Source organism: Triticum dicoccoides, chromosome 4B, assembly GCF_002162155.2.
Source record: "Triticum dicoccoides isolate Atlit2015 ecotype Zavitan chromosome 4B, WEW_v2.0, whole genome shotgun sequence".
In the NCBI taxonomy this organism is placed as follows: Eukaryota; Viridiplantae; Streptophyta; class Magnoliopsida; order Poales; family Poaceae; genus Triticum; species Triticum dicoccoides.
Genome location: NC_041387.1, coordinates 7,225,864 through 7,241,777, shown reverse-complemented (window position 1 = coordinate 7,241,777; position 15,914 = coordinate 7,225,864). Strand labels below are relative to the sequence as shown.

The 15,914-nt window shown below is 47.4% G+C and overlaps 2 protein-coding genes across 2 annotated transcripts; both read left to right on the top strand.

The window, feature by feature from the left end:
* The first annotated feature begins 1,804 nt into the window (after positions 1-1,804).
* On the top strand, positions 1,805-4,209 carry LOC119294528. Its single transcript, XM_037572730.1, has 2 exons — positions 1,805-3,340; positions 3,872-4,209. The coding sequence occupies exons 1-2, from the start codon at positions 2,020-2,022 to the stop codon at positions 3,961-3,963; spliced, it is 1,413 nt and encodes a 470-aa protein (XP_037428627.1). The 5' UTR covers positions 1,805-2,019; the 3' UTR covers positions 3,964-4,209.
* Positions 4,210-8,433: 4,224 nt separating this feature from the next.
* On the top strand, positions 8,434-13,358 carry LOC119294527 (receptor-like protein EIX1). The gene is made up of 2 exons (XM_037572729.1): positions 8,434-8,762; positions 9,010-13,358. The coding sequence occupies exon 2, from the start codon at positions 10,246-10,248 to the stop codon at positions 13,183-13,185; it is 2,940 nt and encodes a 979-aa protein (XP_037428626.1). The 5' UTR covers positions 8,434-8,762; positions 9,010-10,245; the 3' UTR covers positions 13,186-13,358.
* Positions 13,359-15,914: the final 2,556 nt, after the last annotated feature.

Here is a 15,914-nt window from a genome sequence, read left to right as displayed (position 1 = left end):
CCTCCGTCTCGTCAACGAGCACCGGTGAACAAGCGAACGACAATGCCGTCGCGGACATGTGGACCTATGATCCTGGCTTCCCGAATGAGCAGCGGGCGCTGTATCAGACCATCCGTAGGGCCCCCGAGGCCCACTCTGTCGTCCTTCCAGTTGTTGCGCTCGCCGTGGCGCCGTCGTCTCGCGTTATCAACATGGTCAACAGACATGAGTAATGAGGAGATGACTTTACTTGGAGAGGATGATAGTGGGGACCAACCAGGGCCATAGCCGCACGTACGCAAGTGCCTCCTTATTATATACTACAACTGTATTTTTTTTGCTTCCTCCTGGTTTCCTGACATCACGGTCCCACACCATTGTCAACCTATGTAGTCAATAAACGAGAGAATTGCGCAAGGAGTGGCCGACAGCTGGGACCAAGCAGCTCGAGAAGTATTTGTGTTTTTGAGGTGTGAGCACTACATAGTTTTTCTTGAGTGATGTTTTCGTTTTTTTAGACAAGAGCGATGTTTTCGTTGTTGTTCAGAGGAGAGCAGGGTATTAACTGGACGCGCGATGTTTTTTTGAGATTCACCGTGTGAGATGTACATACCTACGGAAATGATTGAGTTTCGTTGCCTCGCCCGATCGCACACGGCTCTAGCCTGTGTCCCAGGAGGGCCTATCCCCGACGATTTCGGGGTCGTGTGGGAAGGACCCCCTATCGCCCACACTCACTTGACGACGGTTCCAAATTCCGTCGCGGAAAGGGGTTAAAAGCCGTTTATATAGCACCGACGCGCACCAATGAAGGAAATATGATAATAACCAATTTATTATTGCCTCTAGGGCATATTTCCAACATTGAGAAGCTAGGCCTAGAGCTATCTTGTCATAGCTAGGCCTAGAGCTATCTTCATTGATTAGATTTTCGAGGATCGCAAAACGAATGTGCAGAAAAATATGATATGCATGAATGACTATGTATAACATTCCAAATTGAAAATTTGGGATGTTACAATAATAATAACTTTTTTGAGGATTATATACATAATAATAAATGAAGAAAACAAAATAGGGAGATGTTTCGCCGTGGGCTGGGGCGTGGCCCAAGTTGCAGCCCAAAGTGGTGGCGGTCAGGAGGAGGAGGAGGTGGAGGCCCGAGTAAAACCCTAGCCCCGACTTATACATTGTTGAGAAGCTAGGCCTAGAGCTATCTTGTCATGTGCAAGTAAAACTGTATGAAGTGATGACACCGAAGGTAGAGTAATGAGTAGGCGATGATAAAAGAGAGCGAAGGTAGATCAAAATTTGTCTTGGTGGGGTAGGAGAAATAAGATGCATGTCGAAAAAAATTAGAATAAATGGAAGAAGCGATGAAGTTGCAGGGACGAAAGCAACCAGTGCAACATTTTTATGCTGTCCCGTGGCAACCACGGACATTGTCCTAGTAAAAAAAAAGGTAAACGCTTGCTGATCGACGAACCTAGTGATGCTTATTTTATTTTTTGAACGGTTTGAAGATTGCCTATCATGCTTGCCGCGCGGACAGTGCCTGGTATTACTGCTGATGTTAAACTGTTTTGTTTTCCTTATATATAATAATATTCTTCTTGAGAAATAAATATAATAATAATTATTTTGAGGATCATATATAATATAATAATTTTTTTGAGGGGGATATAATATAATAAATGAAGAGAACAAAATAGGGAGGTGGTTCGCCGTGGGCTGGGGCGTGGCCCAAGTTGCAGCCCAAAGTGGCGGCGGTCGGAGGAGGAGGCCCGAATAAAACCCTAGCCCCGGCAATAACTACCCACCGCTCCCACTCGCTCCTCCCAGCAGCAGGCGGCGGCGGAGGCCTGCGTTCATTGATCCCCTTTGACCCCGACTCCCACTCCAATTCGATTTCATCTTCCCACCCAACACGGATCGATCGTGCCAATCCCACCCCATAAATCCATCCACACACCCGCCGAGACGAAGCAACGATTTGTGATCCATCCAGCATGAACAAGGCAATCGACTTGGGATCGATTGATGGCCGATTCTTGGAGCTACCCCGACGGCGGCGGCGAAGAGAAGGACATGCAGTGGCCACCGGCTCCTCCCGCCTACGGCTACCCCGACGACGACGGCGGCGGCGAGCGGCCGCCCTTCGTCCTCATCGATCCACGCGCCTACTTCGCCGACCGCAAGAACGCCACCACCGCCGTCATCGATATGGAGGCCGGGGCCCCCAATCTCAGGGGCCGACTCCAGGTCACCTTCTGCGCCGTCGCCCCGCCGCTCGTTTCCTACTTCTGCGTCCACGCCACCCACATGGACCACACCGAGTTCGCCGTATCGCCCTTCATCGTGGCCACCGAGACCGACGGCGGCCTCGTCCTCCTATGCGTCGTCCCCGGTAAGCGTCCAACCGATGCCCAGCTTCTCCGAAATCGCCAATACTTCGTCTACGACGCCTGCTACTGCCAACTTTACCACCTCCCGCACCCTGGCCCACAACACGAAATCAACGGCTTCTCGCTCGCCATCATGCGCGAGCCCAACAAAGGCACCGGCACCGGCAACCTACGCCCCCATGGACAGGCAGAGTTCGGTCACTTCGTCGTTGCCGCACAAGCTCACTTATTCTGGGGTAAAAAATCTCCTCAGCTCTGCATCTATCACTCTGCTACCAAGACCTGGAGCAAGAAGCCGGTGGTGATAGATTCATCTCCACAAAAACACTCTACAACCAAGACATTCACCATTGGAGGACCCAAGGGCACCGTGGCCTGGGTGGACCTCTGGCGCAACATCATCTTCTGCGACGTGCTCGCCGGACGCCCCACGCTCAGCTGCCTGAATCTGCCACCGCCCCTCAGGCCCCGCCCCAACGTGGGCGCTGGCAATCCAAGGTCTCATCGCAACATTGCGGTCCTTGGCAACACCATCAAGTATGTCGAGATGCTGCCTCACCCCGACAGAAGCTCCTCTACGCCCCCCTCCCATCGTTGGGAGGTCGTGGCATGGAGCATCCAGAAGGCAAATCGGTCCTGGCCCGAGGACTGGCACACCGAAGGCAACCTCGATTCCACCCATATAAAGGTTGATTCTGGTACCACAGCGGCTACCCTCCCAACCTTGTCGACTCTCCACGTTGGCCTGCCCACCCTCAGCCTGCAGAATGATGCCATTTTTCACTTCCTCGCCAAGATTGACTACCGCCAAAGCGAACACACAGCTTGGGTGCTTGCTGTTGACATGCAGACCAAGACTATCACGCAAGCGGCCGAGTTTCGCGCCGAGAGGACTCTTGGTTTAGCCTGGGGCTTCGACGCAAGTAGCATCTCGGCATATCTCCAAACTGCTCCAGGTAACTGACTCTACTTTATTTTCACCCCTGCCTTGCTCTCTGTTACTTCCAACGATACATGCTAAACTACCAGATTAATCCATGTTCTTCCTGATGGAGTTGGTGACGGAATCGTCATTTCACACACATCGATATTGGGGGGTTCAGGGTGGATAATCCATCGTAAGATATGCTAGGTCATGATACTATATTCATCTCAAGACTTGTTTGGGGGGGAACATAGGGAGGTTTTGAACACATTATGTTGATATATAGCACTGAGATGTGAGATGATATACATCCAGCTCCAAGTCAAACGCGAGCTATTTGGGGATGCTAACGGTGAAATTCTCACCAGAACAATTCACACTTCTGCCGTGACATATAATTTAAGATATAGGGCGAGCGTTGCATGCTTATCTAGTTTGATCTTTTCTCAGTTGTCATTTCGCATGGAAATATAGGACAATTGTTGTATTAGCGCTGGTTGTTTGTGGACCAGTTCTTCTTTCCCAAACTATTACTGAAGACATGTGGAATTTGACATGCCAGGTACACAGCAAATACCTAAACGACCAGGGGTGCCGTTGCTGAAATCACCTAGCAAGAAGCATACTGGAGATGTTGACGCCATGGTGGCGTGATGTTGCATGGAAGCTGACTATATATGGTAATTCATATGGCATGATGTTGTATGGAAGCTGTATGACCTGAAAATAGTATCGAATTATCATGTTTCTAGGTCACCTTCTGTGTTGTGGCCCGCCGCTCATCTCCTACTTGTACGTCCCAAACTACTACTCACAAGGCAGAGGCACAGGACTTCATTAATATAAATAAGAGCAGGACATAGGGTTTTATTTCCATCAAGAGAGCCCGAACCTGGATAAACATTGTCTCCCATGTCTCTGTTACCATTGACCCGAGATTCACAGTTCGGTACCCCCTACCCCGAGGTCTGCCGGTTTTAACATCGATAACAATCATCATTGTTTTTATGTTAGTAGGATCTGCCAAGAAGGGACAACACCATTCTGATGTTCCTGCAATGAGATCTAGACTGGGGTCGCAGACAATATCCTCCACCATCTTGCCTCGCCATCGGCAAACTTTGTCCAAACAAGGGCTCCAATCAACTTCTCAGCTTTCGTCTTGGTGGATAAATAAGAATCGGCTTAATGGAATAGTGACAATTAATGGTTCTATTATTCCATCTGATATGAACAATCATATTATCAGGGATCTATATCAAGATATTTTGTAGACACATATTCTCTAGAGCTTTGAGAAAGATATAAAAGATACTAGTTTCAAATGCATAAAATACACAATAGTACATCTACTGATAGGCATCAATCATGAAGAAGATTATTTTTTTTCATTGTTAATTTGCATAGATCTAGCAGAGATTCATTGCAGCCAAAAGTGTTCTCATTGATCGTTAAAAAATGAACATAAATGTTCTTTCCAAATACACATTTAATGTAACATAAATTATATTTGAAAATATAGATGTCAAAAGACTAGCAAATTAATAAAATATTTATGTTAAAAAAATAATTCGTATATAATTAGAAAAGTTTTGTATAAATCCAGTGGGGCGGTGCCTAGTGCATTGGGAGAGCCTCAACAGAACATTTCCTGGTCATAAACTGTTTTGCCTCGAGGACAAGGCGGTCGTCATGGCTGCGGCATTGTCAGGACCTGAACCACACAACTACTGAAGGGGAGGAAAAAGAAGCAAGATGGATTTAGACAAGCAACGACCTAGATGAGAAGTTACCATTTCAGATCGGCTCAACGGCTCGGATGGGTTCCTCACCGTTTCACCCTTTCGTTAAGCTCAGTCACTGCTTTGTAACCATTAAGTGATGTTTATGTTTTACAGCGGTGAGCTGGATCATAGATATAAGCTGAGCTCCGAGGCTGGATCGGGCAAGTCTTGTATTCGATAAATTCATAGGATTAGGTAGAACCCTATCTCTGTACAAAAAGCCGAGTATCTGAACTCCCGAATTCCCTCCTTGTACCTAGTTTGTCCATGAAATTCCACTTATCCGAATAGAATTTGGTTGTTCTTCGATCTCTGAGGAAATTGGTTCTTACACTCTCTCTGGTGTATGCGTGCGTGCGTGCGGCGGGTGCGCCGGCTTGAAGTTTTCGGCTGCGCTGGATCTGCTATTCGAATCCATTTGAGCTCCTAGTTTGAATTATCTACAACTGGTGCAGTATCGGAGGGAGCGAGGGAGGGGATTATGTCGGTGTCCTGGATATGGGGGTATCCAGCCCTGCCTGCCTGGAGCCCACCACGTGGCTTCATCGATGGCCAGGTACGGCCCAGCTTCAACACCAACATCACAAGACCCTCGCGAGGGGCCAAGCCTACACTTGTGGATTATCAGACGGCCATGGTGATGAGATGTGTCACCTCTGCAAGATTCTCTATGAAACTGAATGGTGATTTATCAGAAGGCTTTCTCCCTAGAGGGGGCTTCGACAGGGGGACCCGTTGTCTCTGTATCTCTTTCTCTTCTGTGTAGAAGGCTTCTCAGCGCTACTCAAGCAAGCGCAACAGGAGAAGGAGATTCAGCGGGTATCTTTTGGCAGGACGGGACCGAGTATCACACATCTTCTCTTTGCCGATGATAGCATAGTGTTTCTATAAGCCTCTCACTCTAATATGATGAGGCTTAGATCCATTATTCATGTATATGAAGAGGCGTCCAGTCAGAAGGTATGCAAAAATCGTCTATCTTTTTTGGCAAAGGGTGTAGGGAGGAAAGCAAATGTGAGCTGAAAAACGCATTGGGGTTGAATCAGAGGCCCTTAGTGAACGTTGATCTAAGGATGGGTCTTTTAAGCACGTGAAAGAATCATCAAAAGCAAAAGTTGCCGGGTGGAAAGGACAAGGTTTGTCAAAGGCTGCGAGGGAAGTGTTGGTGAAGTCGGGGCTGCAAGCAACACCGACATACCCAATGAGCTGCCTCCAGCTCTCCAAGAAAATGTGATGGAACCTGAAATTTATCTCTTCGAAATTCTGGTGGGGAGCAGTCGATGGGGAACGCAAAGTCCACTAGGTGGCGTGGGATAAAATGTGCACGAGAAAAAGGAAAGGTGGAATGGGGTTCAGAAATTTTGAGATTTTCAACCAAGCTCTTCTAGCAAAGCAGGTGTGGCGGATCATTATGGTGCCAAATTCATTATGCGCAGGGGTGTTAAAAGCTAGATATTTTCAGGAAATGGATATAATGTCAGCCCCTTGTCCACAAGGTTGCTCTTTCACATGGAGAAGTCTAATGCATGGGAGGGATCTGTTAGCACAAGGGTTGGTGTGGAGAGTGGGAGACGGCTCTACAATCAATGTACATAATAGCAATTGGATCCCCAGGGGCAGGGAGCATGACACCACTGGGTGCTGTGTTTGTCCCAAATTTAACCAAGGTGGCAGATTTCCTAAAGGTCCAGTCTTCTGAGTGGGATGTCGACAAACTGAACCGGGTTTTCTCTAAAGGGGGTGTAGCAGATATCAAAATTATTGTCATAGGCGGTCAGGGAAAAAGGGACTACAAGGCTTGGAACTTCACAAAGAGTGGGCATTTTACAGTCCGCTCAGCATATCATCTTGGTATGTCGCTGAAGGCAACCAAAAGGGAGCAGGCTTCAGGATCCTCATCTGTGGCTGATCATAAGAGTTGGAATGAGTTGTGGAGTGCAGACTTGCAGAATAAGATAAAAATACATGCATGGCACATGCTATCTAATGGTCTGGCGGTTGGTATGGAGCTTCACCGACGGAAAATCAAGCCTGGAATCTTCCGTGCCGCGTGTGGCAGGGAGGAGACCATCATCCATAGATTCTGGCGCTGTCCCCACTCACGCCATTACTGGAAGCCGCTTGGTGACACGGTGGCCGCCCCCTTAGCGGGACTGCCTGAAGGGATTGCGGCCTACAGCGGAATGAGAGCATGGGTGTTGGACCGGTTGAGCAGGACGGGGAATGAAGAAAGGGATCTAGTCTTGAGGAGCTGGTATGAGCTTTGGTTAGCACGTAATAAGGCAAGGGACACCAACCAGATGGAAGATCCAAAGTTGGTACTTCAACGAGTATTGTACCTGACGGAAGAGTGGAGGTCGAGCAAGGACACGGTGATCAAACAGTCAGTGGTAAGGGGACAGGACAAGTGGAGCAAACCTGACGATGGTTGGGTTAAAGCGAATTCTGATGGGGCGCTGGCCAAACACCAAGGATAAGGAGGAGGAGGAGCTGTTCTCAGGAACAACCATGGTGAGTTCATTGCGGGAGCGTGCCATTTTTTTCCTCTTGCTGCTGATGCGGAGACGGTGGAATTACTAGCGTGCCGACGAGCTGTTATCCTTGCCCAAGAACTAAACATCCAGAGGTTGATCCTTGAGACAGACTCACAGGTTGCCGTTCGGAAGATCTCGAGTGAGCAGAAGGATCTATCTGGCAATGGGCAAATAGTAGAAAAGTTGAAGACGCTACTCTCTACGTTTAGTGGCTTTAGAATTGCTTGGGTGCGTCGGTCTGCGAATAAAGTCGTACATATCTTAGCAAGGGAAGGTTGTAAGAATTTTCTTTGTAAGACCTGGCTTCATGTACCTCCAGAGTGTATAAGCTCGGAGATTACAGCAGATGGAACTACGAACTTTTAATAAAGCTTAAGTCTTCCCCTAAAAAAACAATAAAATTTGAGGCTCTCAAGAGAATAGTACATTGCAGAAATGTGATAGTTTAACCTGGCTTTTTTCTAAAAAGATACTTCCTCCGTTCGGAATTACTCGTCTAAGAAATGAATGTATCTAGATGTATTTTAGTTGTAGATACATCCATTCTTGTGACAAGTAATTCTGAACGGAGGGAGTAGAAGTGAACCAATTATGATAAAGATTTCATGATCCCTTGCAACGGAAACTATAGACTGATTGTTCCATTAGAAAATCGGCGATATATGTCCCAGAAAAATAGGTGCAGATGCTCCCGGGTTTGGATAGTAAAAAAAATTTAAAATAGAAAAAAAATCCAAGAAAATCCAGTCTTCAAATTGAAATATCGACAGCACGCATCCTTTCTTTCTCTTCCCTGGGGAAATATCCCATCGTCTAGTCCCACCAGTCTTCCTTTTTTTTGCCTCCATCTCCTCCGGCGATGGCCGCCGGTCTCCTGCTGGTCGTCGCCGCCGCGGCCCCGCATCGCCGGAAATGCCGCCCGCGCCTGCTCCTCTGCGGCTCGGCTCCGAGGCCCTACCACAGCTGCCGCGTCTCCCTGCGACCGTGGCCGTGCGCGGCCAGGTTCGCCGCGTCAGCCTCCGGCGGTGGCGGGGGCGGGTCGGAGGCGCCGTCGGAGGGAGAGGTAGGCGGATGCGGCGCGGAGCGGACCGTCGAGGAGCTACAGAGACACGCCTCCGACGCCGACGAGTCAGAGGTTGGAATCTCCCTCCCCCTCACACCCTGAACTTCATACTTCTACCACTACCGCAGCGTTGTTAATTGCAGATTGCTTAAGTAGTACTGTATACTCATATCCTGTACAGACAGACACAGTGACACAGTGACATTACAGGACCAAATTAGGACGAAGAGAGGGAATTGGATATATAGAACCAAGCTGCACACTACCAGCTAGTTTACTACTCATGATTTGTTATTATCCCATTTGTGCCTACTTGCAGAAGGTGGAGACTAGACTTATCTCCTAGACTTGAGATAAGGACATGCAGGGAGACCAGACTAGCAGTGAAGTCAGGTCATAAGATGCTTCCGTGTTCCCCAGCTAGCTTAATTTACCATGTGAGGTCATACAATGCTTGGATTGCTCATAATGCCGGCCCTTTGCTACCTTGTGATCATCAACAACACCAGGGGCACAGCTGCGTGCATTGTCGTGGAGAGGAATGCGCTGGCTTCATTCAACGCCAGCATCATTGACGATCCTGGTGGGAGGTTACGCTCATGGCAAGGATAAAACTGCTGCAGCTAGGCCGGTGTGAGCTGCAGCAAGAAGACCGGCCATGTCGCCAAGCTGGACCTTGGTAGTTACTCCCTCAAAGGCGAGATCAGTCCATCTTTGGCCGGTTTGACCAGATTGATGCACCTCAACCTAAGCCATGGGGATTTTCGTGCCGTGCCCATCCCAGAATTCATAGGCTCTTTCAAGATGTTGAGGTATCTTGATCTGTCGCATGCCGGTTACGGCGGAACAACTCCTCCTCAACTCGGTAATTTGTCCAGACTCAGCTATCTTCATCTGGGCTCATTCAGAGTTCCTGGGATCAGTCTGGATAATTTCATGTACATGCACAGTCACACTGACACAGTGACACTACAGAACCAAATTAGGATGAAGACAGGGGATTGGATCGAACCAAGCTGCACACTACTTCTGAAAAATTCTTATTATGACAACCATGGCCACATTACATTGTTCCAGAAATGGCCACTTACAGAAGGTGGGGAAGGAAGCTTATCATATTTCAAATTTGGGGGTGTGCTTGCAGGTGGCGAAGGAACAGGCTGAACAGAGGGCGACGACGAAGCAGATGTTCGATTTGGGCAAAGGGCGTACTGGAAAGTGGTGTATAGCCACTCCATATAATTCTTGGAGGCGGCACTCTTCCTCGCGATTTGTGGTAGAATTTTGAGAATTGTGGGTCTCCTCAGCACCATCAGTCTAACCAGTTATTTTAATTTGAAACGATGAGACCGCTGGCTGGTCAGCACAAACTGCAAGCAGACAAGACAGGTATACGAGACCAGACTTGAGATAAGGACATGCAGGGAGACCAGACAAGGAGAGAAGACAAATCTTGATCTGCAATACAATGGGAGGATATACGATGCTTGAGATGCCATGGGAGGTCTGTATTACCTGGCCAGCTTAGTTTAGCTTCACAGTTTACTCCACAGCCATGGGAGGTCATACCATGCTCAGATTGCTCACGGGGTTGGCCCTATGGTGCCTCGTGATCAACTTCACCAGGGGCAAAGCTGCGTGCATCGGCGTGGAGAGGGATGCACTGGCTGCCTTCAACGCCAGCATCACTGATGCTGGTGGGAGGTTACGCTCATGGCAAGGAGAAAACTGCTGCAACTGGGGCGGTGTGAGCTGCAGCAAGAAGACCGGCCATGTCGTCAAGCTGGACCTTGGTGGTTACTCCCTCAAAGGCGAGATCAGTCCATCTTTGGCTGCTTTGACCAGATTGGTGCACCTCAACCTGAGCCATGGTGACTTTGGTGCGGTGCCCATCCCGGAATTCATAGGCTCCTTCAAGATGTTGAGGTATCTTGATCTGTCGCATGCCAGTTTTGGCGGAATAGCTCCTCCTCAACTCGGTAATTTGTCGAGACTCGTCTATCTTGATCTGGGTTCGTTTGGAGGTCCTGGGATCACTGTCAATAACTTCCGTTGGGTTTCCAAGCTGACATCCCTGAGGTATCTCGACCTCAGTTGGTTGTATCTTGCCGCTTCTGTGGATTGGCTGCAGGCAGTGAACATGCTACCATCACTCCAAGTGCTTCGCCTGAATGATGCTAGTCTTCCTGCCACCGACCTCACTTCTCTTTCTCAAGTCAACTTCACTTCCCTTACGCTGCTTAATCTGAAGAATAACGATCTGAATTCCTCCATGCCGAATTGGATTGACAAGCTATCTGCCCTCTCAGAGTTGGACATGACTAGTTGTGGGCTTTCGGGCATGATTCCTGATGACCTTGGCAAACTGACTTCACTTATGTTCATAGGGCTTGGGGACAACAAGTTGACTGGAGCAATACCAACATCAGCTAGTAGGTTGTGCAACTTGGTTCAAATCAGTTTGTCCGGGAACATCTTGTCAGGAGATATTGCAGAAGCAGCCAAGAGCCTGTTTCCCTGTATGAAGCGGTTGCAGATCCTTGAACTTTCTGGTAACAAGTTAACCGGAAACCTATCTGGTTGGCTTGAGGTCATGTCAGGTTTAAGAATCCTTGATCTCAGTGCGAACTCACTGTCTGGAGTTGTGCCACATGGTATTGGTAACCTATCAAACCTGACATACTTGGATATTTCCTTCAATAGATTTAAAGGCACACTATCGGAACTCCACTTTGCCAATTTGTCAAGATTGGATACTTTAGATCTAGCATCAAATTCATTCGAGATTGTAGTCAAACAAAGCTGGATGCCACCTTTTCAGCTCATAAATCTCGGACTGCATGACTGCCTTGTAGGACCAGAGTTTCCAACTTGGCTGCAATCACAAACTATAATCGAGATGACCGATCTAGGCAGTGCAGGCATCAGGGGTCCATTACCTGACTGGATCTGGAACTTCTCTTTGTCAATGACTAGTTTAAATGTCTCAACAAACAACATAACTGGTATGTTGCCTGCAAGCTTGGAGCAATTGACAATGCTAACAACTCTAAGCATGAGGAATAATAAGCTTCAAGGTAACATTCCAGATTTGCCGCTTAGCATCCGAGTGTTGGACCTATCCTGCAACAACTTATCAGGACCATTGCCACATAGCTTTCGAGACAAAGAATTGCATTACCTATCACTGTCAAAAAATTCCATTAGTGGAGTAATCCCAACAGATTTATGCAACATGATATCATTGGAACTGATTGACCTATCTGATAACAACCTTTCAGGAGAGCTTCCCAATTGTTGGCAAAAGAAATCGGAGCTGTATGCCGTAGACTTTTCAAGCAATAACTTGTGGGGAGAAATACCATCTACCATGGGTTCTCTAAATTCCCTCATGTCACTGCATCTTAGCAAGAACAGGTTGTCAGGAGTATTGCCCACCTCATTGCAGTCATGTCAAATGTTGATGTTCCTTGATCTTGCAGAAAATAATTTGTCAGGAAACATACCAAAATGGATAGGTGACAGCCTAAAATCTCTGATACTTGTGAGGTTGGGGTCCAATCAGTTTTCTGGTGGAATACCTGAAGAACTGTCCCAACTTCCTGCTCTGCATTATTTGGATCTTTCGAACAACAAACTATCTGGCCCTGTACCACATTTTTGGGGAAATTTAACAGCCTTGCACCTGGTCAATCAAGACCAAGACAGAAGAACATCGCCTTTCCTTCAGTACAAGGTTTATGGTCTTGGGGGTGCTTACTTTTTCGTATACACAGATACCTTGGAGGTAATGACGAAAGGTCATAATTTTCTTTATGAGGAAGAAATGTACGTGATGAAGGGCATTGACCTCTCAGCAAACCTATTAAGTGGTGAGATTCCAAACGAAATAGGATTTTTATCTTCACTGATTAACTTGAATCTGTCAAGGAACCACATTGGAGGAAGTATCCCTGCTGAACTTGGGAATTTGGTGGATTTAGAGTCACTCGATCTCTCATGGAATGATCTATCGGGTCCAATTCCTGACAGCTTTGCGTCGCTAACTTCTTTGGGCTTCCTGAATTTGTCCTACAATGATCTCTCAGGGGAGATACCGTCAGGAAATCAATTGCAAACTTTCGATTTGGACTCGTTCTTGGGAAACCAAAATCTATGCGGGCCTCCACTTGACAGAATCTGTGTGCCAGAGAGTAACAAACACCGGCACCGTAAACTTCAACTCAGATTTGGCACGCTGACTTGTCTATTTACTCTGCTCGGGTTTGCATTTGGAATCTCCATGGTTTTCACAACCTTCATATGCAGCGTGGTCGCGAGGAAGGCTTACTTTCGGTTCACCGACAGGGTACTCAGCAAGCTGTGCACTGCTATTAAGATGAAGGTTAGCATCAACAGGATGATCCCAGCAGGAAGAGGCCCCTCCATGGCAACACAGAGTCAGGACTCCATCACTTGCTACGATCTGGAACACTCTTCAACGGCTATTGTGTAAAGCGCCTTAGCTTGTAATATGAATGGACAGTCTGAACTACTCATATGCTATTTTCTTGTAAGAATAATAACCAGCTGAATTCTCTCTCTTGCCCCGCTGGATATTATTGTACGACCCACTTGAAACTCATTTTATAATTCATACGTACACATGAAGCATGTATAATTTTTCAAGTGTGTTTGGCTTTGGTTTGACTCAGTTTACTAGGATATATGCGTTCTTCGTATTCCTGTGAACCAAACATGTACGTAAAGTTTACAAAAGTTCTGGCTTTTATCTTGTAAATTCTCTGTTTTGCACATGCACATCTATATCATATTCTTGTGCCCGTCCTTCCTATATATGCTTTCAGAATCCCGCGTAGCAAAGTCGCCCTAATGCTTGGAAGCAGAAACAAATTCTCATTGTAACTGCAACCACTTTGTTTGATGAAGTTTAACTAATTCTGAAACTATCAGGAAGTTGGTGGCACCTTTAAATCGCCTTCTCCCGCGTGTTGTGCTGAAGAACATGCGATTGACTGTTTATCTGTTTATTCACCAATGTGCCAAAGTGGCTCGGTCAAGCTAAAAAAATCCATCCATTGGGACCGGCCAGAGCATAGACGTGTAAGTTTCTGCACGTAGTTTCTATGTTTTTTTTAAGGGAAATACTGTAAAGCTTCTACGTGGTTAATGCTGCTGGTTCAGTGTGGACCTGCGACTCACGGCCGGAGAGGTGAATCCGGCGCATGCTAGCCGTTGGATACGTAGCATTGACAATTGATGAACGGTAGATGCCAACCTAATGTGGGAAATCAACGGCTCCGAGCACCTCAAAAGTGTTTTGGCGGGAAGCTGGGAGGGAAGTGGTAATTCCAAATCCAAAACTGCTACACTATGGTAGTAGAGGTTCATGTGTATGTCCTTTCCTACACTTTCAGAATCCTGTGTATCCAAGAGGCCCTTATGATTAGAAACAGCTTCAATGATGCCCAACTAGTTTGAAGTTAATCATCCCTGGAATGTACGGTGTTGCCCGTTCCCAGCCGCAGGAGCTCTGATTTCAACCATGTGACACATATGGTAAGCAATCCAAACTACTCAAAAAAAAAAAATGGAGCTCTGATTTCAGTGCTGTCATTCAGATTCAGAGATGTAGGAAGAACAACTGATGGTAAGTTCCTGAGCAGAAACACAAATCTTTGATTCATTTTACATGTTTGAGCAGCCCTCAAAATGATAAAGAAGTCCGTCGTACCTTTAACTCACCTTCACCCGCCATGCTAAAGAACATACTCAACCAACTTCATCCACGTTTGATTGTACCGCCTAAGCAAAGCTTGATCACGTCAGCTGCAGCAGCAAGACATGTCTACCCAACGCCAAAGATAACGAATTTCTACTTCTACTCAAGGGCCTCACACGCCCCCGCCAACAGCAAAACGTAGAGGAGAGCTGCGCCAACGGGGGAGCGTTTTGATTTTCAATCTGAGATTTCTTCGCCACAGGCCGAGATGGCCGAATTTCGGCCATTTAAAAAAACTTCTGCCAAAGTTTGACTGAAATTTGACCGATTTTGGCCGAAGATAGATTTCGCCCAGGCCGAGATGGCTGAAATCCTTTCTTTCGGCCGAAAATCAAAATACCGCCGTGACCGGTAGGAGGGGCCGCAACAGTTGGAGGGAGGTGTCTTGGCCTTCTTTCCATTCATCTGATCAACACATATATATACACCGGGCTGGCTCACGCACGCCCTAACCCAGCCTCCACTCGGGCCACTAAACCCACTAACCATCTGAAAAACAAACTATGCACATACATGAATCAAGATTAAGTCTAACATGCTTAGCAGCGTCGCCTGCACATTACAACCCATGAGGATGAACTCGTTTGCCGACGAGTGTAGCATGTATGGGTATGGGCGTATGACACCCCACCACCGAGACCAAGGCTCCAGCTCCACTGGCCGCGCCCGTCGCCCGAACCGGCAATCTCTATGGCATGAACTTCGCGGCTGACGACGCGCATCGACTTGTCCTGCAGGGAGATGTCGACGACCTCAAACGTACCAGCACCGCCGTCGCCGAGGAGCAGCCTTGGGGCTTGCTTCCGTGGTGGCAGCTGAGTTTGAACCCTGGCCAGTAGCACCTGCCCGACCCCATGCCGAACGGGTAAGGCACACTCACGTTGCCGCAGGTGGTGTTGCAGTTGGGCTGCCCAATCGGCATGGCCGGATTCCCAGCGACCGCCGCCGCCGACATCATCAGCAGCAGCCGCGCTGCAAGGCACACCCAGCTGCTTAGCGTCATGGCGAGATGGAGATGCACGGATCAATTCTGCCTCTGTGTGTACCTCTACCTAGCTACAGCTAGCCAATATAGTATATACTGTACTGCCACTCGACCTTGCATTGGGCCGGAAGCCAATCTGGCATCTCTAGTCAACGAACTCCATCCAGCGGTGCTGGTACCCGTATAAAAACCTAATTTAGCTAGGGTTACTAATTTTGTTCCACTCTCCCTCAAACGCAAAGTCGTTGACTCGTCCATCTGTCCATCCTATATATATATATATATAAAATCAATTTGTGATCTATTTAGGCAATGCAGGTTTTGAATTTGTTTGTCCCCCTCATCAACTAATATTTTTTTGGTTATCCGCATCAACCAATGCTGAGGCCAGATTTAATTTAAAAAACATCAAGTAATGTTTCAAGCACAAAAGAAATTTTATTGTGTCATTTCAGCC